The 25,912-nt window shown below is 46.4% G+C and overlaps 1 protein-coding gene across 2 annotated transcripts in view; it reads right to left on the reverse strand.

Annotated features, from left to right (window-relative positions):
• Window positions 1-25,912, reverse strand: part of EEA1 (early endosome antigen 1) — a 49,346-nt gene that overhangs the window by 20,922 nt on the left and 2,512 nt on the right. The window contains exons 2-16 of one of the 2 annotated variants that reach the window (XM_078861031.1): window positions 16,640-16,699; window positions 13,490-13,623; window positions 12,261-12,318; window positions 11,280-11,345; window positions 10,575-10,611; window positions 10,299-10,412; window positions 8,546-8,667; window positions 7,723-7,878; window positions 5,784-5,801; window positions 5,096-5,212; window positions 4,001-4,156; window positions 2,854-3,099; window positions 2,291-2,440; window positions 1,402-1,521; window positions 517-720 (exon numbers count right to left, since the gene is read on the reverse strand). In XM_078861031.1, the coding sequence (XP_078717157.1) occupies window positions 517-720; window positions 1,402-1,521; window positions 2,291-2,440; window positions 2,854-3,099; window positions 4,001-4,156; window positions 5,096-5,212; window positions 5,784-5,801; window positions 7,723-7,878; window positions 8,546-8,667; window positions 10,299-10,412; window positions 10,575-10,611; window positions 11,280-11,345; window positions 12,261-12,318; window positions 13,490-13,623; window positions 16,640-16,699 (1,758 nt within the window). The remainder of the gene's footprint in view (window positions 1-516; window positions 721-1,401; window positions 1,522-2,290; window positions 2,441-2,853; window positions 3,100-4,000; window positions 4,157-5,095; window positions 5,213-5,783; window positions 5,802-7,722; window positions 7,879-8,545; window positions 8,668-10,298; window positions 10,413-10,574; window positions 10,612-11,279; window positions 11,346-12,260; window positions 12,319-13,489; window positions 13,624-16,639; window positions 16,700-25,912) is intronic. The other variant, XM_078861032.1, reaches the window with a different exon arrangement.

Here is a 25,912-nt window from a genome sequence, read left to right on the forward strand (position 1 = left end):
GCCGAAACGTCGTGAGAATTATTTTATTATGTTTTATTTTTATTATTTTATTACTCCCTTCTACGTGACTTTACCGAAATAACCAAGAAGATGAAGCCTCATTTAATATTTTTTAAAACACGGCAATGACTAATGCTAAAATGGGAACAACTGCACTGTAAATACTCTTCAACGTCAGTCAAGTTGTTAATAAACATTATTTTTGGATAATTTTAATTAATATGAAGCAATTGTCGAGCAATAAAACTGCGGAAGTTGTCGCGGTTGTGCTGTACAGCTCTCAGATGTGTTGTCAGGTCGTACCGCGCGGTGTTCGGCTAGGAAGTCCGACGTTCCGCTCCACGCGCTGGGGAGCTTCTTCGGCAACTGACTCTCCAAGCGCATCCCCGAACTGTGGAAGCTCCCAACGACCAGGCCGCCTTAGGAATAGCATCCATATGCGCCCTTCTACCTAACCGTTAACTCTAACCCCCACCCCCAAACATCTTTCCGCCATTCCCCCCGGGGAACCGTCACCTGCTCCTGCAGACCGCTGTTCTTCTCCTGCAGTTGGCTGATTGCCTCGCCGGCACCCTCGCCCGCCTGGATCTTCCCGAAGAGTTCGTCCCGCTCGGCCTCCAGGTGTCCCACGGTGTCGCGGGACTTCTGCAGCAGCGCCTCCAGGTTCTGGGTCTTCTGGTCCTTGTCCCCAATCTGCCGGAGCACCTGCTCCAGGTCACTCTGCCATGCAAGTAGGGGCGGGGGGGGAGTTGACTGCGTGCTTACACTACGCTATGGCATTGCTCGGCACATGCCGGTTTGAATTCTTTGGGTTGTATAACCTCGTACAAGCTGGAGGGAGCCACGAAATGTATTATGCATGGTCATGGTCGATCTTGAGTAATAAAATAACAATAAAACTAAAACTTAACATGCACCACTGCGGAGCTTTATGGATAATGATAATAAACATATTTTCGTCCAAAATAATATTTTTTTGGGGAAATCACCCTCAAGGCCTTGAACACTAATGTTATCCAACAGCATTGATCTAAGCAAATTCTGGAATGGTTTAGAGCTTTCGGATTGTCATCAGCTGAGAGAGGCTTGTCAATCAAACAATGCCGAGCTGCATTCAACTTGTTGGTGAATGGGGTTCCAGCGCCCCCTGGGTGGATTCCCTGGGACTTGTTGGTGCTGCCCTGGCTGCCACAGCTATCACCGGCGCTCGCGATGGGGGGTGCCTTTCAGATTTGTGTATCGTCAAGGGCCGCGCTAAAGGCCACCAGGGGCCGCTAGTGGCCCGCGGGCCTTGCAATGAAGAATACTCACGTAAAGTATCTTCCCACATGCTGTATCTACATAGATATTGCTGTTTTTTTGTAACGGACGCTCGTGTGTTTATTTATTATTTTATGTCACCTGCGCCTCCCGCAGCTTCGCCGTGCTGGTCTGGTGTGCGGCCTGGAGCTCCTGGCTCTGTTTGTGCGATTTGTCCAGCTGGCTCTGCACCTCGGCCACGGACGCCATGCTCTGCTGTAGCTGCACACGCGCGCACACACGTACACGCGCACAAAGACCACCCGTATAGCCTTATTAGACTGTTGGGGCAAGTGCTGTCAGCGAGCACCTATGAAGGCCGGCACGGCACACGAGGGGGTGGGTGGCCAACAACACGACCGGCCGCCTTTCGTCTCCCCAATGGCGATGTTTTTACACACAGAACCAGGTACTCATTTGAGGTTGAGGTGACCTAGGAGAGGCCCAGGACCGGTGCAGATAATCGTCACTGGTGTTACCCGTGAGCGGGAATCAAACTCGGGTCATCCGGTTCGTAGCGTAGCGCTAACCGCTCGACGACCGCTCCCCACACACACACACACACGTACAACAATAATAACTATGTCAACTTCCAGCGCGCCGCCTATCGCCACACAAACCCTCATCTAAAAAGGCACCCTGCCGCCATATGTTACAATTGTGGGCAGCATCACCCACCGTTGTTTTTTTTCATTCAAATGCATTCCGCCCAGCTGGGAACAGCGGGACATATGTCCAGCTCAGCAGGGGAAATGGTGTATTCAAAGAAGCATAGAGTACAGGGCACACTGACAGCATCATATAAGAAGGGGGGGGGGGTAGAGTTGGCATTGGTTGAGTGACTTTTAAAAGTATGTGGTTCAGAGGTGACACGGCAGCTCTCAGGGATTAGAGCACAAATAGGTGTGGGGTGGGGGTAAAAAAAAAAAGGCAAAAAAACGATCATTTATCCAACATCGAGCGATGAAGGGGATACCCGGGCGTAACAAACCTGTTCCTCCATGAGCGACAGTTGCAGGGTGAGGTCGGAGAGCTGCTGCTCCCGTTCCATCACACGCTCGCCCGAGGCCTGCCGCTGCTCCTTGAGCACGCCCTGCACCTCGCCCAGCTGCCGCTCCGTCTCCAGCAGCCGCGCATGCAGCTGCACACAACCCCGCGGTGAAGCGATTGGCGAGGCGGCGGTCTACAAGGTCGCCACCGTTACGGCGCTCCGCTGTGTGTTTTCTGGGTTGTGACCCCCCTCGCAGCACGTGGAGAATAAAACTACCAGGCGTGCCAAACGACGCGTGAAAGCAACCCGAAAACACATCGGCGAGCTGTAAGAGCATCGACTTCGCGGACCGCCGTTAGTTACCGAAGCTCCCAGCACGTGCGGCGAAACGTCGGACATCACGACGACGATGCTTATGTTATTTATGTATGTTGAAATTATTTCGCACCGGGGGAAGAACAAACAACTACACACAAAAAGGCAGTTCTAAAGAACTGAGTTTTCAATTTCGAGAATGATGCTGATGGCGATGCTAATGATGATGCACACCTGCCAGCTCTTACCTGGCTCATCTCTCCCTGCTGCTGGACGTTCTGCTGCTCCTTCTCCTCCTTGCTCTGCCGCGTCTGCTTCAGCTCCAGGCCCAGACGCTGGCCCTGCGCCTCGGCCTCGGCCAGCTCGGCGCGCAGGCGCCCGAGCTCGGCGTCGCGCTCCGCCAGCGTGGCCTCCAGCGTGCCGCGCGCCCCCTGCAGCCCCGCGTTGGCCTCCCGCAGCGTCGCCACCGACGCCTTGAGCTCCCCGTGTGATGCCTGTGGGACGACGGGACTGAAACTAAACTTCTTGGTTCTTTCGGTAAAGTCACGTAGAAGGAAAATAATAAAATAATAATAATAAAACATAATAAATACGCTCCAAGCTTGGTGGTGTTTCATTCTTCACCTGAGGACGGCTGCTTGCGTTGTAGCCGAAACGTCGTGAGAATTATTTGATTATGTTTAATTTTTATTATTTTATTATTTTCCTTCTACGTGACTTTACCGAAAGAACCAAGAAGATGAATCCCTGCAGTCACGAAAGCTTTAAATCGAAATTTGAAACTAAACTGTAAACTATTTTTATTTTACCAGGTAAGGCCCGACTGTGCTATTTAGCTCTTTTTCAAAGCGAGCCAACAACGAAGTGGCTCATCACGTGGAAATGTATTGCGACCAAATACTCTAAAAGCATGTTTCTAAATGAAGGAAAAACCGGAGGCCCCAGAAAAAAAATCCACACGACCACGGGGAGAACATGCAAACTCCAAATAAACAGGCGTCGGGTCACAATCGAACCCACGACCTCCTGTATACCGGGCAAGGTAGTTAACATTTCGCCACAGCGGCACCACCGCTGCTGTCATCGCCACGTGTGGGTTTTAAACGCTTGCTCATAGAGAGAAGCTGCACTGCCACCAGCTGCCAACAGAAGCCTGTAGGCTGCTGCGGGCCAGTGCAGTACACACGCTCTTCATTCCACAGCTCCCCTCTGCATACAGATACAGCTTCACAAACTTCCTAACCTTTTAATAGAGCAACATGCAGGAAGTTCGCACGATGCGAGGGATACTTTTCAGCTGCACTGCCCATGACGATCAGACCCACCCCCCTTCTGACTCCGCCCCCCCCCACGAGGCTCTCTCGCTCGCAGAGCCAATGAAACCGAGGCTCCCACCTGCAGAGCGTTGAGCTCCGAGTGCAGCTTCTCGAGCTGAGTGCGCCGCTCCTCCAGGGTCCCGCTCAGGCCGGCCTGGCCGTGGCTCGCCGCCTGCAGCTGCTCCGACAGCCGCTCGCACTCGGCACGCTTCCCGACCAGCTCCAGCTCCAGGGCCTGGGGAAAAGGCGAACCTCGCGTAACGCGCCGGCGGAGAATACGATCCAGAACAAGGATGTCATCGTGGCCAAAAGCCGTCGATGCGTATCCATCCTTGCCAGATCCTGCAGCTGCTACACAGCAGACACGCGGCCTGCAAGGTGTGCCGTACGATACCACCATCTGGTCTCAGGTCTTCCCCTCGGTCGCCATACTCGTGGAGACTATCCCAATGGCTGTCTCGACAACCGGCCCTTCTCCATCCCGCAAGCATGTGCCACCCAGGCATCACAAAAGCCCCGAGAACGGGTATTCCCGGGTAATCTCCCTTCCGAGTGCTTACCAGGTTCGAGCATGCTTAGCTTGCGACATCTGATGGGATCGGGCACATTCAGGGTGATATGGTCGTAGCACATCTCATCTTGTATTGCAGCACAAAGTCACTTCCAACTTCACTTTGTTCTCGGCAGCAGAGCAATGTGCTGGTTAGATGTGGCCGTTGAAATCAAGCTATAAAGATGCTCTAAGGCAGGGTTATTAAACTTATTTTCTGGTGGGTGACAAGATAAGTCAATAAAATGATAGTCAATTTTTTTTCACCAGGTAAGGCCCACTGAGCTATAGAGCTCTTTTTCAGAAACGACCTGGCCACAAATGATAGCCCAACGAAGTCGCTTATCACGTGGTAAGTACAGCAGCCGAATACTCTCAACGCGTATTTCTAGCGCATGCTGGCAGGCCACGTGACATCTCACCGATCCGCATCTCTTTAGGTTTCGGGGAGCCACTATCTCCTGGAGGGCCACGGCTCGGAGAGCCATTCCAGGAGCCTTCGTGGGCCGCTTCTGTCCCAGGGTCTGCCAGTTTAAAAACCTTTGCCATAAGGCGCTTGCTTGGTGGAGTGACAAGATCCCCTGCGTGAATGTTCCCGTGCGCGGAGCGATCAGTGGCCCTGACCTGGCGCTGCCTCTTTGTCTCCTCGCTGGTGGAGCCCAGCTGCTTGAGTTTCTCCGAGAGGGCTGCCACCTCCTTGGGGGCCTTCTTGAGCTCCTCCTTCAGCTTCTTTATGGTGTCCTTTCACGGCAGCACCGGCACGGCAGAAAGAGTCGTCTGCGTTTAAGTTTCACACGCAGCGGCACTCACGGGGCAAGCAAACAGTGCCGCTACGACGGTGGAAGCCCGAGGATAATAAAACAGTCGACGCTCGGGTAATGGAAATAGTAATTACACAATTTTGAAGTTAATGCGAATGTAAATCACATTTTGTTATTGCCTTGAGAAACACTTAATAAATTATTTAACAAATTAGTAATCGACATGATTATATAATTATACCAGTCAATCTTTTTTTTTACAAACATTAGGTGAGTTGTATAATTGTGTTCTCTTAGATCTCATTAATAAGCTACTCTTCAACGTTGGCTGGCACAACAGCGACAAAATTGATGACGCCGCGCTGATATGCACCAACTTTGGATAAAACTTCCAACGCGGGCCCGTCATTTAAAACAAAACAATATTGGCCGCAACAACTCACTGTGAAGGCGACAGCTGAACTAACATCGCTCATTCGGGGGCAGCATTTGTCAGGGCAGCAATCAATTAATGTTGGAACTGGCCGCTGAACGGAAGCTGCGATGAGTACCTCCAAAGCACACTCATCCTCGGAGCAGCGTGAGTGAGAAAAGACGACAACAATGGGGATGAGCGGAGAGACACAGCGATGGCACGGCACACACTGAACATGAAAATGCACGCGCGCCTTAAGCCAAGCCAAGAAAGGCTGGTCGTAGAGTTTTAACAGAAGCTTGACCAGCGTGTACAGGGATTGATGCTCATACTAATTCGTTTGAAAACTAATTTCTTTCGAACTGTTTTCTGTGTTTAGCTTGTTGTCCTTCCCCCGCAACTCCGATGAGCGCGGTTGGCTACGTACAGCGCGAAAAAAATTACAAACATTACGTAGATCAATAAATATATTATTAAGGTCATGATAGATGGATTAAAACCATGCGCGTAAGGATAGATTATTTTCTGTATCTGCGTGTTGTACGCAACCGTTTTGGGTGACCCACTGCTGCCACGAGAGGCGCTACTCACCACAAAGTTAGAAAACAATCGATCCTTGAATCAAATCGTAATCCAGATTTGGGGAAAGTAATCAAGAATAACCAAGGGGCTGATCATTACATTCCTTATCCTTATGGTAATGTGCAACTTTTGTGTTATGAAACACATGCAATGGGCTTCTCAATGGGGGGAAAAAAAACATGACTTCCGGCCGCCCCGTCTGCACAAGAATGTTAAAACAATCATGACGTAAGTTAATGCAACACAAAGGTAATGCTAATAGCATAGCCGCAGCAATTGATGGGGTTAATACATGAATAATGATGGCAGTAATCACGAATGCTACGTCAACTCTGGTTAGAAAGCACACTTCCAGCCGCGCGCACGTACGGCCCATTTTAGTGCCGTGGCGGAAGGAGAGTTTCCTCTCATGTTACCACGGCATGGCCAAACTGACAACATAGAGAGAGGTCAATTTTCCACGAAACATTAAGTCCCATTCACAAAATATTGAGGCCTTTAAGCTTTCATGACAAGCCAAGCAAAAGATCTTCTTGCGATATCACAACGGTCGGTGCTATTTTCTTCCTCTTGCGAACTTCTCCCTCCTCCCCCCCCCCAAAACATTAAACAAATTGACTAAATTGATCACGACCCGGAGTGTCTCGGCACGTGCTCACATTGAGACACTTTCACAGTTGCCAAACACCCTGCCCCCATTTAAGCGTCAGGCTTCCGATTTTTTAGGATTTTCACCGCATACCGATTGTCAAAGCAACTTTTTTTTCCTCAGCTAATGTTTTAAGTGATACAATTAGCTTTGAACATGAGGATGTGGCGCAAGGATTAAAAAAACGGCAGCCTGCCATTTGTATTCGTAGGGTTGGACAGTATGCACTTTCATCATCATCATCATCTATCCACTGCTGGATGAAAGTCTACGCCAAGCTGTCACCATTTCTCACAATGCAACAAACCATTCACCTCTCACACACTTTATAAATCCATATTTAATTGCATAGGCGTTGTTTAAAAAAGAAGATAATGAAATGCAGCCATGCAAAGCTCCGTAGCAGTAAGTGGGAAGCAGCTGCACCCTTCACCTTGAGCTGACTATTACCCATGCCTGTGCCGTCACCTGTGCACAGGCATGCACCTCATCTGTACCCAGCCACAGTCCCTCACTTGTGCCTACCAATGCCCGTCACCTGTATCCAGCCATGCCCCACACCTGTACCTAGTCATGCCCCTTTACCGATATCTGACCATGCCCCTCGCCTATGCCTGCCAATGCCCCTCACCTGTACCCACAGCCATGCCCTTCACCTGTACCTTGGCATGCACCTTGCCTATTCCCGACCATGCCCCCCACCTGTAGCCCAGCCATGCCCTTCACCTGTACCTAGGCATGCACCTTGCCGAAACCCGACCATGCCCCCCACCTGTAGCCCAGCCATGCCCTTCACCTGTACCTCGGCATGCACCTTGCGCCTATTCCCGACCATGCCCCTCACCTGGGCCTGGCTGTGCTTCTGCTGGAGCTGTCGGTGCTGCTCATTGAGCCGCTCGGATGCCTCCTCGCGCTCACGCGTCAGCTGGTCCATGAGTGTCTGCACCTGCACCAGCTCCTTCTTTAGCACCTCCACATCATCCACGCCTGGGCGTTGCATCTGGGCAGCGGAGCAAGCAGGTTTGTTAATGGGCTGTCAGTCTGCAAAGCGGAGTGTTTAAAGGGGTTTTGACTGTTGTCTGCCCCTCTCGTTTGCAGGAGTTAGGATTTTTTTTTCTCCTGGACACTCGAAGTTTCCTCCCGAATGGAAATGTGCTCAGAGAAAAACAAATGAGAATTGGATAAATAATTCTGGACAGGATCTTCTGTAACAGCTAAATCTTGGGACTCAATTAAACATTGCTGCCAATATTTAAAATTATTACACGTGCACTCTCACAGGTTCAACTGTTAATTTGTATTCGCATTACCTTGGCAATGGAGTTACATGTCTCAAGCGTCTATGGATATGTGTGCATATTCATTTTTGTTTTATTACTGAGCAATATTCATTAGTTAACAACGCATAAAACAAACTTAAACACAGCTGTTGAAAAAAAAAATCACATTTATACTTTGTCCGTGTAAATAATGGTGGACATGACACCACAGCTCATGACATCAGGCTGTGCAATGTCATTCAGCCAGATGGACTAGATAATTAGCAAGACAATACCGAGCACATGCACATTAGGCGGCGGTAGCTAGCGTTCCCAACACGTAACGCAGCACGAGCCAGCGAGGTTCCTCCTCTTAACGCAACTCGCCCCTCCGTGCCACAATCATACCAGCTCTGTTTTTAAGTCTTCCACAACGGCTTTTTCCTTCGTGAGGGCATCACTCAGCTCCCTGATCTTCTCCTCAGCGGCCTCCTTCAGGCCCTTCTCCTCATCCACGCACGACTTCACGCCTGCGGGGCGGCAGGAGGGGAACAGCAGCTGCATGCCATCGTACGCCAGTCGCGAGCCAGTGGCAGTGCAGAAATACGAGTTCATTGCCAGTCTGAAATCATGGGTTCGCCCGTTCTCAATGACCCCCGACATGCTGGCACAAAGCATGACGCTGCACACCAGAGCGCTAACCAAAACACATGGGATTTTAGCAAGCAGAAATTCAAATGTACGTTTTCAACGTTTTTTTGTTGTAATTTCATCTTCAGAGCACTGATAATTACATAGGCAAGAATGTGTAACTTCGTGAGCTCTAAAATGGGAATTATTCAAATGTCCCTGACAAATAATTATATAAACAATATATTATCACACTTTGGATAAAATACATCCGTTTCAAACATGATAATGCCACGTACGTGTGAAGCCCTTTTGTCAAGCCAGTGCTGGATTGAGGGTCTCCCTCATGTTGCGCAAGATTCTGGGGGTTGTTTGACCATACTTTACAATGCTGGATCAGTGCAGATTGGAAAAATTTGTGCAGCACAAAACATTTACGAAAAGTACAGCTCAAGAATGGATCTTTCTAAACTACCATCGGTTAACAATGCAGCTCCACAGCAGCCTACAACCCGTGTTCTACATGGCGGCCATTCATCCAAGCCGTGCCGGATTAAGCTAGTGCAGGGCCTGTAGCACATGTTATAAAGGGGCCCTAAATAAATAAATAAAAACACATAAATATTTTAACTTGCATAGTAAAGCAATTGTTTTTTTTCCCTTGCTATACAGCCAGATAATACGACAAATCGCTAACCATAAACACCCAGTCGTTCATAAAGTTGAAGGCGGTATAGTACTATAGTAATAGAGCAAGTGCAGAATCACTGAACCGGAATGATAGCTTGAAAGCATTTAGCCGGGGGCCCTTGAAAGTGCGGGGCCCATAGCATATGCTACTATGGCTACAACGATAATCCGGCACTGCATCCAAGCACAATCCAGGCTCAGTCCTGCTTAGCTCCAGAGATCTAACAATACCAGGCGTGACCCAAGTGATTTTGTCAGAGGCGATGATTTCATGCCCGAGTGCATAAAGCAGACCCTTCCGTCGAGTGAGCCCCAAACAGTTCTGCATGCAGACGATTTACGATTCGTAAAATGTATGTTTATTACCAAGACTGGTAATAAAGTTACTACTAATAACACGAGCGAGAAATATATTGGCCCCGAGGTGTGAGGTCCTGTCATGATCAGGGGCAGCAATGATCAATCCACTGCTGGATGAAGGCCTGCCCAAGTCGCCACCATCTTTCACCATCCTATCGATGCAACAATCCATTCAGCAACCTGCAAATGAAGCGATCTCTTTACTCCAACTCCGTGGTGTCTAAAAGAAGAGGCTTCTGGGGCTGTAGTCATTTTCCTCCCGTTTTGAGAAGAAGGCCTGAGGCATCATTCCCTTATTATGGTATTTTAATTCTTTTTTTTTACATTTCATGAACAAGTCCACCAATGTCGGTCCCGCTGCTTTGACAATGTCCACAATTACACTGTATGGTCCAGGGACCTTCCCTTATACACATAATACAGGTGAGGTGTGACATAATTTACAATAAATGATGACGACGATGATGATGATGATTCTCACCAGCCATGTCAGAGGCCAAGGAGGCTGCCTTCTGCTCCAAAAGGTCCTTCATGCGCTGAATCTCCTGGTTCGCCGTCAGAGCATCGTCCAGTTGGGCTTGCAGGGCCTGCACCTCTGCAACGACGAATCGGGCACACGTGCACACTCGACGACTCTGCGTGCCCACGCAGTTCGCAAAAAGTGTGGTTTTGCGTCTTTAAATGTAAAAAGGGGTTTGTATCGGGCTTGCGAAATGTGCTTATCTGAAGAGAGAGCAGACCCTTGGTAAACATGTACCTGCCGTATCAACCTTTTCACCGTCTTTGTCGCCTTCCTGCAACGATACAAACAGTCATAAACTAGGCTCAAACGCACGATAATGCTCAGCGATGTGTTGTTAATTACAACTAATGTGGGGTTGTTCACGTGAATCAATGAACGTGTTAATTGCACACATTCACATTTTACTACGTCTATAATGACTCACAAATTTAATTAAATTTGTATCTTTCACTTTTAATGTATGTGTCAAATCATACATGGAATAATTATTTCCACTTTTTTGCAAATGTAATGCAAGTGTTAATTTAACCTAATGGAGAGTAAGACAGAAGAAGACATATCATGCAATGCATATCATACAGTACACATGAATGTACACATGAAGAAGAACTGACCCTTTAATCAAACTGAAAAAAATATTTGGACATGCCTGGTTGGCAGTGGTGCACACGTACAGTTAACTAAATAACTCAAGTGTTATTGACGAACGCGCCGAGTTGTTTTCTTTCACGGAATTTTGATTGTCAAACTTGAAAATCCACCAAACTGTGAGCATGGTAAATCATTGCATTCTTGACATTTATACATCACTTTTAATCCGTCTTGTACAGAAAAAAAACACCTGCGCTTGAACGGAAATCCATGCCTCGGAGCAATCATACACAAAGCATGCCATTATTCGATTGACAGAGATTGGCTTTCAACCAGAGTTAAACGAACCTGCTTGGGCTGCCCCTGTAACTTTTCCAATTCTTTCTTGAGCTCTTCTGAGTACCATCTCTCCTCCTACAAACACGACAGCTCTTCAGTAAGTCAGGCAGGCTGAGACCACACATTCAGTGGCTAAGGAGACAATTATATAGATTATTTAAATGTTAACTGGTACAGTCCCACAGATTTGACACCACCTCTGTGAGACAAACACGAGGACGTTTATACATTTAACAAAAATATGAACTGATTTGGTGCAACCCAATTGTTTGAGGCTTTAATCTTTAATAAGACAAAAATATTTAATTTACCAAAACATTAAACGGAATTTTTTTTTAACAATTGTACGATCGGTGAAATGTCATAAGAGTGTCAATCGGATTTCTCGCAGTGTCAACGCAAACCTATGCCTATAATAATTGGCTCTTAAAAAATAAACACCACAGAACTACTTCTGAGACCCCTTCAAGTGCCCTTGCGTATTCACACATTCGTGGGTAAATGCGATCAGATGTCTGCCAGATCGGAAAATGATCATCACATGGCAGTAAAACCAATATTTAGCATTTTCAGAGATCAAATGTATCCATATTAACTAAATGTAATGTGATGTCTTTTTTCAGTAAGGTCGTTGGTGAACTGCGCTGAGATAACGCACCACACTTAACAACTCGATTTGATCGCGGGAAGCTGAAACCCAGATTCACATCCAGGATTTCCGTGGTGTCAGCGCAATGCTCTGACCTCTATTACACCCAACCACCTTGCAGTTTAATTTCTCTCATGTAGAATGCGCTACCGAGTCACGGCAAATGACATAATCTTTCTTGAACTTCACCAACAGTTACGTTTTGGAGAAACAAACTAGTATACAACATAAGTAGCTTGTACATTTACCACACAACTCTGGGTGTGTTTTTGGGTTCCAAGAATGCAAGTCTTTACTCAACAGGACTTCAGGAATCACGCCATATACAATGAATGCCGCACCTTTAGCGATGTCTGAACTTCATTGAGCTCCTGCCTCAGTATGGTCACCTCCCCGTCCCTGGAAATGCACATCGGCCTTATTATCAGAAACATTTTAAAGTGTTTGTTTTGTGGAAATCCACGGGATGTCCTTAAAACTGTGATTGAGCCAAAATCAATACCAAGACGAACTTGATGCTAAACTATCGATTTTTTTTATAACTTCATTTGCAATTGCATTTGACATACACGGCAAGGCCTCGACATCCGCAAGGGTTCTGTTGTTGAAAGTCTGCGTGAAAGTAGAATTCGCGAATGTAGAGACTATGTTTATATGGCAATAAAGGGGGTTAGATTCCCGTATCCGACTGAACATACGCGAGAAAATGTAAATGTTCCATAACATTAATTACGCCTATTGACAGTCATGCACCGACTACTTTTTGAGTTCAACTCATCACTCATTTCTGCCTTTTACTGTGGCTCGCATTTCCACCGCTCACTTGACTCTTACGCCCCATGATCGAAATATGAAAAAAACCTCATCACAAAATAAGGAAAGAATTGCACAGGAGGCAATGGCACTTGAAAGAGTAAAAGCACTGTGGATGGTGGCAAATGGTCCACAATCCACCGCTGTACTGCACAAGTACAGTACCCCTCCCCCCAGGATGCAGTGGTGGCAAATCGCGAATAGTAGAGGGGAAAAGGCATGAAAACTGAAACCGGTATGCAATTATAATATCGTGTATCATAGAATTTCGCGTAAGAAAAATACGCGAGTGAAAAAGGTTTTACTGTATCCTTGTTTGTTTACATAAAAGTACCCATCACCCTATATCTGTTTATGGTTTCTTTAACTCAATTGTCTAAACACAATGTACGTTCGGGTTTTTTTTTCCTTTTACATCGATTTAATCTCGTGCAATACTTTCGATTCCTCATGTGACACAGTTGTTTTCACTCCGATTCCCGTTCGCTTCATTGCCGTACTTTTATTTGATCTGCTTCTCTCACATCGGTGACCGAGGTCAACTCTTGCAAATTATACTATCCTGCTCTCTTTTGAGTTCTCACCTGGAAAAACAAACGCGTTTAACTCAACCTCATTTATGGGTACTGTAAATGGCATTCATAAAAACCATGCGCACCGCACGTCCTTCCTCCAACAAAACACTTCCGCATATGCTAAGGAAAACCGGGAAAGTGGCATGACACATGACGGGAGGGTGGGCACAATCGACCGGTACCTGTTGTGGGACGGGACGCTGACCGAGTCGGGCGTTCCGTCCGCTGACGACCCCTCGCTGTGGCAGCTCTGGTAGTGCCTGCTGAGCTCATCTGCTGAGCCAAGCGACTTCATGCAAATTGGGCAAATGAAACCCTACGCACGCGCGCACAAACAAGCAAACACGTCGTCGCACGGGTGGCAAAAGAGCCACTCATTCGCTGCTCGCTGATGTTATGCAGAAACGACCAGGACCGTGGACGACAGATAAGCGACGCGTTTGCTCTGGTCAGCCGATTGCTTGCAACAAATGGTCTCCTCCCCAGCCACGGTAAACACACACTTTTTTTAATGAGCATTTGTAAAAGGGCTTCCGTGGCTTGTTCCAGGATGCCGCTAATTGAAGAAACCAATGGGTTTCCTTTGCAATTAACATTTAAGCAACCCAAGACAGCGCCATGCATGTTATTTGGTGAAATCAGAACAGGTTTCCAGCACGGCAAACTCCCTCGAAGAGAATCGCTTCCCTCATCAATGCCAAACAACACAAACAAACCCACACACGAGCAGTCCCAGTGGCCTTAAACAGATGCCAACTTTTTTGTCCTTATTTGTGGGTCAATTTATGAATACAGTAAAACCTTGGATTACGAGTAACTTGGTCTGCGAGTGTTTTGCAAGACGAGCAAAAAATTTAAATAAATATTAATTTGATAAACGAGCGAGGTCTTGCAATACGAGTAGTACGTATATACGCTTTGTGTGCCGAGTGTCACGTGATCACAACTGATATACGAGTGCTTTGATATACGAGTGCTTTGGATTACAAACACGTTTCCGGAACGAATTATGCTCGCAATACAAGGTTTTACTGTAGTGAGAGATATGATTGAACTAGTATCCTGTGTAATGTCTTTATAAATATGAAAACCATTCTAATCGATTTCTTAAATAGCACTGCATATTTCCATCAATTCAATGTTTTATTTGCAATAAAAAATTGAGGTTCAATGTTCAAACGTGAGTGTGATCCACAAATTGTGGGTCAGTTGGTACGTCTGCTTTTAAAAGGTCGCGCGAACACACAGAGTAAAACCCCCTATAACGAGCACACAGCATGCAAACCCAGATTAGCAAGGGATCAATTAAACTGCACTTTAATTAGAGAATTGGGCACTCCGCTCTTTTGCAGGGAGGCCAAAACAGGAGCGGGCCAACATGTGTTTTGGTTTTCTTACGTTTAAACAAGACGTGGTGTGCAGAAACATGTAATTCAATCAACAAAATTCGTCCGCTCCTGAGACTGGCCGTACCCGAATTATGGGCTGGGGGGGGGAAGCTTCATTTCACTAATTCAAAAGCGCAGCCTAATCCATCTCGCGCTCCCACTAGCGCCCTCACTGCAGGCCGCCCTTGCACCACAGCAAGCCAGCGATGCAAAGAGACGACGACATAAAAAACTACTTCGGTGTGGTGCCCGGGCGACGGGGCGGCGCTATCGGGCGCCCTGACCAGCGGCGGAACGCTGTGCGCAGACTCGTGGTGCGAAAACAATTCCACTGCCGAGCTGTACGGCTGCATGCACACGGGGCAGATGAACCCCTGGGGAGACACGTTCACTCTCGAGAGTCAAACGAACCCGGCCACTCCAGGGTGATGATCCCCTCCCTCCCGTCACGTCGCCTTTGCTGAGAAACGTTGACGTCTGCAGTGGCGTGCCTTCGTGGCGGATGCGCACGCCCAGAGGGGCGTCCCGTTTAATAATGGATCTCAGTGGGATAATTCCTGGTTCAATAAAGCGCGGTGAAATGAATAGTATACTGTGAAATGAGATGAAGTCTTTATTTGAAGGGGAGACTGCAACCCATAAAATGTAAACATTTAAATCCATTCTCATTCCACCGACAGATGAAGGCCTCTCATGCTATGTCAGTTATAGGGTTTTTATTTTATTTCCGCATACTTCACCATGTTGGTCAGTGCAAATTGAGAAAGGTGGGGGGGGCAGGACCGGTTCAGATACCGCTCGCCAGTGATATTATCCATGGCTGGAAATCAAACTTGGCTCGCCAGGTTCACCACTATACCACTGCTCCTTCCCCGAGACCCATATATTGGAGATTTATTTACATTTTTTGGTAACTTAATTGTGGGAAAATGTTATAGACACTGGATATATGATTGCAGAACCACATGACCCAATCTTGCACCGCAAAGGAAAATTGTGTCTTCAGGTCTCCCCCTGAGAGCCATTGTGTTCTCCCTCCATTGTGTTCTCCCTCCATTGTGTTCTCCCTCCATTGTGTTCTCCCCCCATTGTGTTCTCCCCCCCATTGTGTTATCCCTCCATTGTTCTCCCTCCATTGTTCTCCCTTCATTGTGTTCTCCCTCCATTGTGTTCTTCCCCCATTGTGTTCTCCCCCCATTGTGTTCTTCCTCCATTGTGTTCTCCCTCCATTGTGTTATGCCTCCATTGTGTCATCCCTCCAACGTATCCTCCCTCCGCGGTCAGTAATGGAGCATAGCAATCACCCCAAACCTGAATCAGCAGTGTAGTTATTAACATAGGGGGCTTGGGGGAAGATTCAATGCAGGTCCTCTGTTGCCCAAAAGGGCACATAATATCACAGCTCAAGGTGGAGCTAAGTTATAGGCGGTAGTTACCGAGGATGCCTATTCACTTTTATTTTATCCAAACAACCATCGGTCATTCATATAAAAGTTGCTGTGAAATCGATAGAATGGATAAAATAAGGTATACATCCCTGCAAAAAAAAAACTATCCTCCTTGCCAAAAGGACAAATAAATTATGCAGCTTTCTGTATTTTGCTGAAAAATACAATTTAGGATGCTGCGTGTTTTACGGCCGAAAATAAGAAACCGTTCTAATCAGGAACACTGTAAAAACTAAATATAAATCAATAGAAGAACACAATTTAAGCAGTGGCTGTTAAAGAGACACCGCTTAAAAAAAAGCAGTTGCACAACTTATTTGCATAAAACAGGGCAATTGTGATATTAATACGTTGAGTGATTCATCCGACGACTGAAACAAAAGCCAGTGGCTGCCTCCTAACACACCTTCGTGCATCTGCTGCACTACACTCCCTGCCACTCTCTCCGACCGGCGACCACAAACGTGAGTTGTAGGTGTGTACGCCATCATCTTACCTCCGAGGAGTCATTGTTGGCATCTGCCGAGGGGTCATCTGTGCCCGGTTTTCCTGGAGTCTACATCGAAACACAGTGCGAGATGTGGTCACGGTTTTGGGTTACGCTTTCCATCAAAAAAAAAAGTTGAAAACTTCATTTGGGCACGAAACTTCCACTCGCACTCCACTGACCGATTACAGTAATTCATTCACGTTTTCTTGGCAGAAGAATCGTCCGCACGGAAGCGCAGTTGTTAAGGGTACAGCCGCGGTGCAGAAAAAGCATGCGGCCCCCGATAATTAACATTCGGCACAAACACAAAGGGGCGCCTTTTTGGCGGTGGAAAGGAAGCGGACATTAAGGAAGAAAAACAGCCTCTGCGAGACACACGATCAAGCTCAACCCAGCTGAAACTCACCAGGGTGCTTCAACACAGGCTTCGCTCAAAGAAATTAAACCCTTAAAAAACGAAACAAAACTCACCTGTTGTTCGTGAGGCATAAAGGCGTTTTGGTGTCATTATTTTCAAATTACTCTTGTCCGATAGGCTACAAACTCTGGGTCTAGTGGCATGCAAATACTTCTCAGTCCATATATTATAATAATAATATGCTATTATTTTCCTGGGAAAGTCTCACCGGGGAATGGGACTTGGTGAAACTTTCCTTCAGGCACATTCTGCATCGGTATGTTTGGCCAGAGCGAGTTTGCCTTTGTCGCATTGAAGGAAAAAACCCACGGATACAAAGAGGTAAAACTCAAGTACTGCTAGTCAGGCTCTGGCTAGCTCTAACTAAGCAGGAACAAACCTGCTTAGCGTCCGAGACATGATGCAATTGGGTGCATTTGGGGTAAATTGGTCGTAGGCGATATAAGCCTAACACGATGGAGCAGTATTCCATGCTGTTTACTACTACTGTAATATCCTTGTGTCAATCAAATCTGCAAATGATGAAAATAAAACATCATAACAGAATAATAATAGTGCACGCTAAAAAAGCACGAGTTTCATATAACACGTAAAAATGTGTGAAGAGCTCTAATACAGCCTTTGTGCAGATGCTAAATCGTCAGCATTTCCTTCTTCAGGAAATATGATCCGTATTGAAGATATCTCACTTGTGAAGTAGCAGGCTGGAGTGTTCCAACATGCTGACGTGTGTGTTCATATTCTCAGCCACGATCAATGTTCAACAGTTTTGATCATATATATATTTTTACAAAATAAGCACGTGAAATAAACAGTGCACGCGTCTCCGCGGAACATATCCCTTAACTCAAGTTATTATCTTTTACAGCCCTTTGCAATTCCACTCTGAATGAAGACATCTCAGTCTATGTTTCTGTATTTAAGTGATTTGTTTAGCCACGCTGGTCAGAAGAGAGACCGGGAGAAGTGGGGGCGCACTGGGAATTGTTCACAGCTCAGTGCACGAACCATTACGTCACCCGCGCCTCCTCCCCCAAGACATTAAAATTCATCACTTTCACAATCAACACTCTTCATACTGCACGGAAGTCCCACTGCCAGACAAATTATGTGGTGATCCCGCATTCGCTGGTTGGTGCACAAGCACAACCAACAGCAACCTCAATGGAAAAAATATATAATAGGTGACGTTTAAACTAAACTATTTTTTATTTTACCAGGTAAGGCCCACCGAGCTATGTAGCTATTTTTTCAGAAGCGACCTGGCCACAAATGATCGCTCAACGAAGTGGCTTATCACGTGGAAATTTAAAGCAGCCAAATACTCTAACAGCATGCTTCTAAATGTGGAGGGAAAAAACCGGAGGGACCTGGAGAAAAATCCACGCGACCACGTGGAAAACACGCAAACTCCAAATATACAGGTGTCAGGGTGGGAATTAAACCCACGACCTCCTGTATACCAGGCAAAGGAGTTAACATCTCGCCACCGCAGCACCCCTGACGTTTAGTGCTATGGCCCTTCTTCATAGCATATACATCCTGCAGCATATAACCGTGACGGCATTACAACGCTATGAAGCCGTGTCATTGCCTGAAACGTCGCCTATTATATATTTTCCAAGTCAAGGTGGTACCATTGCCGCTGGGAGCCTATGGGTTGTGGTCTCTGCGTTCGTAAGTGGGGTAAGCGGCCCAACGCACGCTGTTGTGTCGTTCAACGTTAAAAATAACGCGCCTCTAATTGCAGAGATCTTTTTTTTTCTTGAGCTTAATAGCCTCAGGGGTGTAGGAAAACTGGGCCACGCACGTTTTCCCAAGGCTACTACGATGGCGTTATGACGAATTTGAAAATAGCACGCGCATGTGCCGACCACCATCAGAGCTGATGAATGATTCTAAGAAACTAACGCCGCACGATGCATGCAGCGATGTGTAGATGCATGAATTAAAATAGATTTTTATGCTTATAATTAGGTGAACCGTACATCTCAACGGGCGGATTTGTTTTCGTATGCGTACGCTGTAACTCGTTCACACCGTGGCAAAGTCCAGTGGTAGCAAACCCACTGCACCTTTACATGTTCACCAATGTTCTCTCTTAAATAAACCGCATTAATGTGTTCATTGCTGCACAATCCTTATTACTAAACACGTCCTACAAGATATATAACGCGGCGATTGAAATTCATATTCAAGATTTTGCGTGTGCGTTATGTATAAACGCGAATCTCTTTGTCCCATGCGTCAGCGAGGGCTTTAAATTGTAGTCAACGCTCTAGTCATCGTGTGGACCATGTTTAGCCATCATCAGTCATGTGCGGCGTGCAAGAACTCGATCTGTATTTGAGTGGAGAAGAATGGCAAACTTGGAAAGGCTCCGGAACCGTGGTTAGTCGCCAAGACGCACACAAAAGCAGTTTGTGGACAAGCAATAAAAAAACCTTGCAGGCAGTATCGGTTCTACAATCACCACACCGGAAGAAGACGAAAAATAAAAATAAACGATTGATTCTCAAATAAAATCATGACACCAAATCGTGGCAATTGAAAGACTCACAAAGCAGGGCAGAAACACTACATTCCTACACCGACCCATTACTGCTTTGGGGGGGGGGGTGTGTGGGGGACATTTAGGGGATTCCCAAACCTGCACGTGCACACAACGTCAAAGTGACACATGAGCCGCAACCGTGCTCCTCCACCATTCCGATTCCGAACACAGCACCACCACCACCACCCCCCCAACCCACCGGCCTCGGCCATCTCTCAACGTGCTCTCCTACACGACGCGTCTTTGGCTAAGGGCCGGGCTCGCTGTCACCGCCACCGCCGCTGTCGCCTCGCAGTCCCCGCACAATCCGTTCGCCCCGAGCCACGGGGGTTTTGGCGGTGGTGGCGGCGGCGAGCTGGTCACCGTCACTCCTCGATCGTGGTGGCACGGCCAAGGGAAAAGCCACGGCAACAACAGTGGTGGCAAAGCGTCTGCTGCGGCTGACTGATGCAGACAATTACTGGGAGAAGCAAATTAATGCATTTCAACGTCACCCCCCCCAACTCAACAACGGACTCCAAGGGAGCGGAGCTGGAGCTGCATATAGTTCTGAAGCTATCTGTCACGTGATTAAGACTCCTTGAGTGCAATGCCAAAGAAAGAGCCAGAACAATTTGCCGAAATAACATCTTTAGCCATGTAATTTGGGGGGGGGGGGGACACCTTCTCAACACATGTGTGTAGCAACAAGGCATACTTAGAGCACGCTACTTGGGGGCTATAAATACGGGGGTCTCTCTGTACTCTCGTGTTTGTTTTAATGAGGCACTGCAGGAGTTGTTACAGCTTGTACTGTAATAATGGTCACGGCGTGTACTCATTTGAGGAAACTTCACCAAGTATCAAGACATTTTTTCCATGAGGATCCTGCATCGGGATGTTTGATTCAACTCCATTTCAAGCGTACGTTCTTTCACGCGGGATTGATTCGGGCTACCCTGAGAAAACCCACGGATGTCATGGGGATAAGGCAAAAACTATTTTGATTTTACCACATAAGGCCCACTGAGCTATGTAGCTCTTTTTCAGAAGTGAACTGGCTACTAATGATAGCTGAACGAAGTGGTTTATCACGTGCAAATTTATAGCAGCAACATATTCCAAAAGCATATTTCTAAATGTGGAGGGGAAAAACCGGAGGACCTGGGAAAAAATCCAGACGACCACGGGGAGAACGCGAGCGGGTGAACAGAATGACCTGCCACACTGCCACCTAGTGGCCACCTCACAGCCCATCAGCTTTGGGAGTTTCACACATTTCTGCATGATCCACGAACCTCTCCTTACAAAGATATGTATTACAGGAGCGTGCACCACTATGCCTGGAACGTGTGATAGCCATACATACACGTGGACCATGATGTTCATCGTTCGGATGTACGAACATCTTGGTAGCAATACAATGTTCTTCACCTGAGGACGGCTGCTTGCGTTGTGGCCAAAACGTAGTGAGAATTGAATTTTATTGTTTTATTTTTATTATTTTATTATTTCCCTTCTACGTGACTTTACCGAAAGAACCAAGAAGAGCAATACAGTATTTGACAATTTGCCAAGCTGCTCAGAGCTTTCAAAGTAAGGCCACGCCGTATGAATGCTCACCAGCGTAAAACATCCGTGCACGTTGTACAGGGATGCTTGTGGCATCCAATGACCTACAATTGAATGCATCTGGGGAATATCTCAAAGGGAAAGGAGACAGAAGATGTTATAGCCTCAGCAGGGGTTACTAATATTGTCGAGGTCAGAGAAGCGAGACTTAGATGGTCTGGGCATGTGGCGAGAAGGGGTGCAGGGCAGAAGGAGTAGGCAGAGACCCGAGGGCGAGATGGAAGGATGCCGTGGGGCAAGATGAGAACATTGGATGTGACTAGCTGAGCAAAGCATATCATTTTTATTTATTTTACCAGGTGAAGCTCACTGAGTCATTAGCTCATTTTCATCCAAAACGCACGTTTCTAAATGTGGAGGGAAAAACCGGATGACCCGGAGAAAAATCCACGCGACCACTGGCAGAACATGCAAACTCCAGAAATACAGGTGTCAGGGTCAGGATCGAACTCATGCCCTGTTGTGTACCAGACAAGGCAGTAACATATTGTTGCCACTGTGGCACCCCAGCAGTGCATGGAGGAAAAATATTCAAGCAGTCGACCGCATTCAATAATAGGAATTTGGATTTGAAGCTTTCGTGACTGCAATGTTGTTGGCTCCCTCCCCCTCCCACCCCCCTCCCTCCCGATACGTTCCATTCATTGGCTACCACATTCTGATGAACTCCCCCCCCCTCTCCTCCCCCCCTTCAACTTGCTTATAAGGGATTACATTTTGAATCATTGCTTCACTTGATGCAGCTAATCTGGCTGTGACGGTCCCACCTGATGACGGAGACTTGTGTTGCCTCCGAAACGTCGTGAATTTTATTTTTATTTTTTGTTTTGTTTTATTTTACTTTCATTACTTTTAATGTTTTACCTACGTGACTTTACCGAAAAAACCTGAGAATAGGAATTTGGGCTTAGAATAATACACATGTCTCGATGTGTAAGATGATGGTTGTCTATGTAAGTCGACGAATCATGCACGTGTGAGTCTATAGATCTGTATGTGAGTCGACGGATCTCGATAAGGATAACACTGGTCAACACACTTTTTCTGGTATTCCAACGGTTTTAAGGTAATTTTGGGGTGCTGATTCCAAATCTGGCATCAGTTTTTGTCTATCACCTATCAAATGTCTATCACATATCAAATATTGCATTTTCAATAAAAACTGCAGAAGAAAAATATTAAACAAAATGTGGATATCTACATAAAATGATATTATAAACACACTATTCTAAATATACAGCACCATATTTTAACACTAAAGCAGTCACTGACTCGCAACAACTTGCAATCGTAAGTGACAGAGTTAATTTCGGGTAAAATCAATGAAAATGGGGTATGCCGATAGCATAAAAATAAGATGTGATAGAGCAAATCTGAGATCAGATTTGGAATCAGTACCCTGAAATTAGTCTAAAACAGCTGCAAAAGTCCAGGCCAGAATTTTTTTTTCTTTTGTTGTTGACCAGTGTTATGGGTGCGAGTTGAGAAGGCACAAAAATAAGAATGAGCAGCCGACCCCAATGCAACGATGGGGCTCGGAAGAAGGATGACCTTCCAGCATTATCACAGAGTGCACGTTCCACGGAGCGTCCGACAATCCTTTCTGACACTGCCCCCTCACTGCAACATCACCATGGGAACTGGGACGGGGGTGTCCAAGGTGCGCCGACTGCGAACCTTGGACTCAAGTCGCACGAAGCGTGGCCTGCGACACTCCCGTTTCCACGCTGAACCTCGCACGGCATTTTGACTGCTTGTGTTGTGGTGATTGCAAACATGATGCCTTGTATAAAGGTGTCAGTTTTTGTACCAGTTGAAAGGGTAAAAACCTATTACTATATTTTTGCCACTGGTAAAGGAGGTCTCATAGTGTAAATGCTTACCCCGAGCTCTCAATACTCTGATGGTGCGCTGTTTTTGAGTTGTACGCCTTTTGGCGTCATCTGGTCCAACATCAGTGGAGACTGGGCTCTAAGAAAAGCTCGGGTGTGGACCAATCAACTTCAAGGACAGTGCATATCATTATCATTATCAGAGTTGTTTCTTTTTTGTTTGCATTTTGACTGTTTGTATTGTGATTATTGCAAACATGATCCCTTGTATAAAGGTGTCAGTTTTTGTACCAGTTGAAAGGGTAAAAACCTATTACTATACTTCTAGACACAATGTGGCAGACGTCCATAGTTAGAGCCAAAGCCGGCTCGACAACCCACGATCCCGACACTTGTTTCCGGCTCTTTATGCAAAGGGTATCGTGGGAGGAACAATAGTGTGTTACTGTAGTCATATTATAAGCCAGTCAATCAGTAATGTTTCTTTGAACGTTGCCTTAAGGCAACAAAAGTCTCTTTTTGTCTGATATCAAATAACCCTGAAATGTCCCCGATCTCAACAGATCTCGCAGGAAGTTGGGTTGAGCCGTGTTAGTGCTCTGATTGGGTGAGTGCCTGGGAATGCCAGGTATTGTAGGCTTGAGCCATGAGGTGGCCTAGAGATTACATTATCGCAATGGATTCTCGAATCGATCCACGTAGCGCTTTGAGCATTAACTCCCTGATTTGCGTGGTTTCCTCCCACAAGCCTCCTCCCATAAGCCAAACACTCTTTAATGTAATTAGCCAAACATCCAAATCTGCACCATCCTACAAAAAAAAAGAGTCTTGACACTCAGTGTAGCTATCCTATGAAAAATAAAGAGTTACTAATATCGACGAATCGAAGTCTGTTTCCCAAAGAGAGACGAAACATAAAATATAGGTTAGCCACTGAACACTGCAGCATGTACCGGAGTATAATCATTCTGGTGGGTTAGCACTGCGGTTGTATTTCTCCACTTGCAATAGGATTTACGCGAGTTCAAATATCTTTTTTTAAAGAGTCAATTTGTAACGTAATCCCCCTCCAGGGTCCGTGAAATTAATACCAATTTCTGGCAAGTCACCCTGTGGGTAGGCTTGACCCACCCTCCTCTAAGGCAATGTGGAATTTTCACAACTGCTTTGTGACTGCCAACAGACGTGAACATCCACGCTACGCTCATTTGAGCAAAAAAGACAACTTGCCTGTTGATAATGTTGAAAATGGGATTTGGCACACAATGCCTTCTTGCAGAGAAGTGACTCATACGGTCTAATAGGGGGAGGGAAGAGTGGTACAGTGGGTTCACACATGACGCTATGGACCCAATAAGTTCACGTAAGAGGCTCGTCTCATACAAACCGGTACGAATTCCTGCCCATTAACCAATCGGCACTGACCAGGGTGACGTGCGGTCAAACACTGCCCACGAACTCCAAGCCATGGAGAGACCTTCATGCAGAAGTGCATTGGCAAGGGGCTGTAAATTATTAAAAACATGCACAGCCCTTAATCGTACGAGAGGCAAGATTAAACAGACAGGACTATATTTGTCTATGTGTTGCCACTGGATAGATATTACACGGAATTACCCATCGCTCATGAACAGCGAGTTGGAACACAGTGATACAATTTGGAAAGGAGTATATGGACACAGCACACAACACAAAGAAAGTGCTGTGTGTATATATATACAGTGGGTTACAACACAAACATACAGACGGGGTGAACAAAACACAGCCTCATCACAGGGCCCAAACAACAGAGACAACATCGTAAGTATCACATAATTGGTTACCCACTGAAAATAAAAAAAATATTTTACACAAACCTCCAGGATTAACACGTCATACAACATCCACAGCACAACTAGGAAGTAAGAATAGAGTATTTTGCTGGGCGCTGTGGTGCATGTTTTAGAGTCAAAGGTTGGCGGATTACCGGTGTGTGAAATCAATGAGCTGACAGGTGGCCAGGAGATGACACTACAATATGTGGCTACTTAATCTATCTGTTCAGAACTATGCGTGTTATTCCACATTGCGCATACTGAAGACGTCTTATAATGAATGTGGTTAAACATCCCCTATGCAGGCCACTCCAGTATCTTAAGACTCAGCGAGGGTTTTTCCCCTGGATAAACAAGATTTTTAAAAAGGCATTGCTTTAACAATGCCTGGGATCATACTTAATCGGATTGTCACTGGGCTCAACAATATGTTGGGTGATACTTATCTCAGCAGTTCAATTCTGATGATGCTAGTTGCAGCTACCAGCGAAACATCGGACGACCTGACTGATTGACTGCTATTCAACATAGAAGTGTGTTGGAGCAATAGAGAGTGGCGCTTTAGTTCACGTGGCAACTTTATTCAGTTGTGCTGGGTGGAGGAGGGTGTACAAAACACATTTGAATTGTCCTCACGTGATCTGACCTAAAAAAACTATTATGAATGACACTCATAATTGCCACATTCTTATTGTGAGCACCATTGCCTGATCACTAATTCCATACACTAACAGGTACTAGATTACTTTACGCACCTCAGCAGGGGTTAGAAATACGAACCACATTATCATCATCAGCAACCGTGATCAATTCACTGTTGGAGGAAGGCCTCCCTCCTATATGGTCCTGAAAGGCGACGATCCACCTCGCTCCATGGTGGTCATATGTTCGTGATATGTTGGTCATATGTTCGTGCTATGTTGGTCATGTGTACGTGCTATGTTGCCGCGAACCAGATCATCTGGAGCGTGCTGGAAATTGTCAGATCTCAGAAACGATGCAGGAACTGGATAGTACTGTACCTACTTGGATGGGTTAACGAGCGTGCAC

The sequence above is a fragment of the Lampetra fluviatilis genome, chromosome 11 (assembly GCF_964198595.1).
Source record: "Lampetra fluviatilis chromosome 11, kcLamFluv1.1, whole genome shotgun sequence".
Lineage (NCBI taxonomy): Eukaryota > Metazoa > Chordata > Hyperoartia > Petromyzontiformes > Petromyzontidae > Lampetra > Lampetra fluviatilis.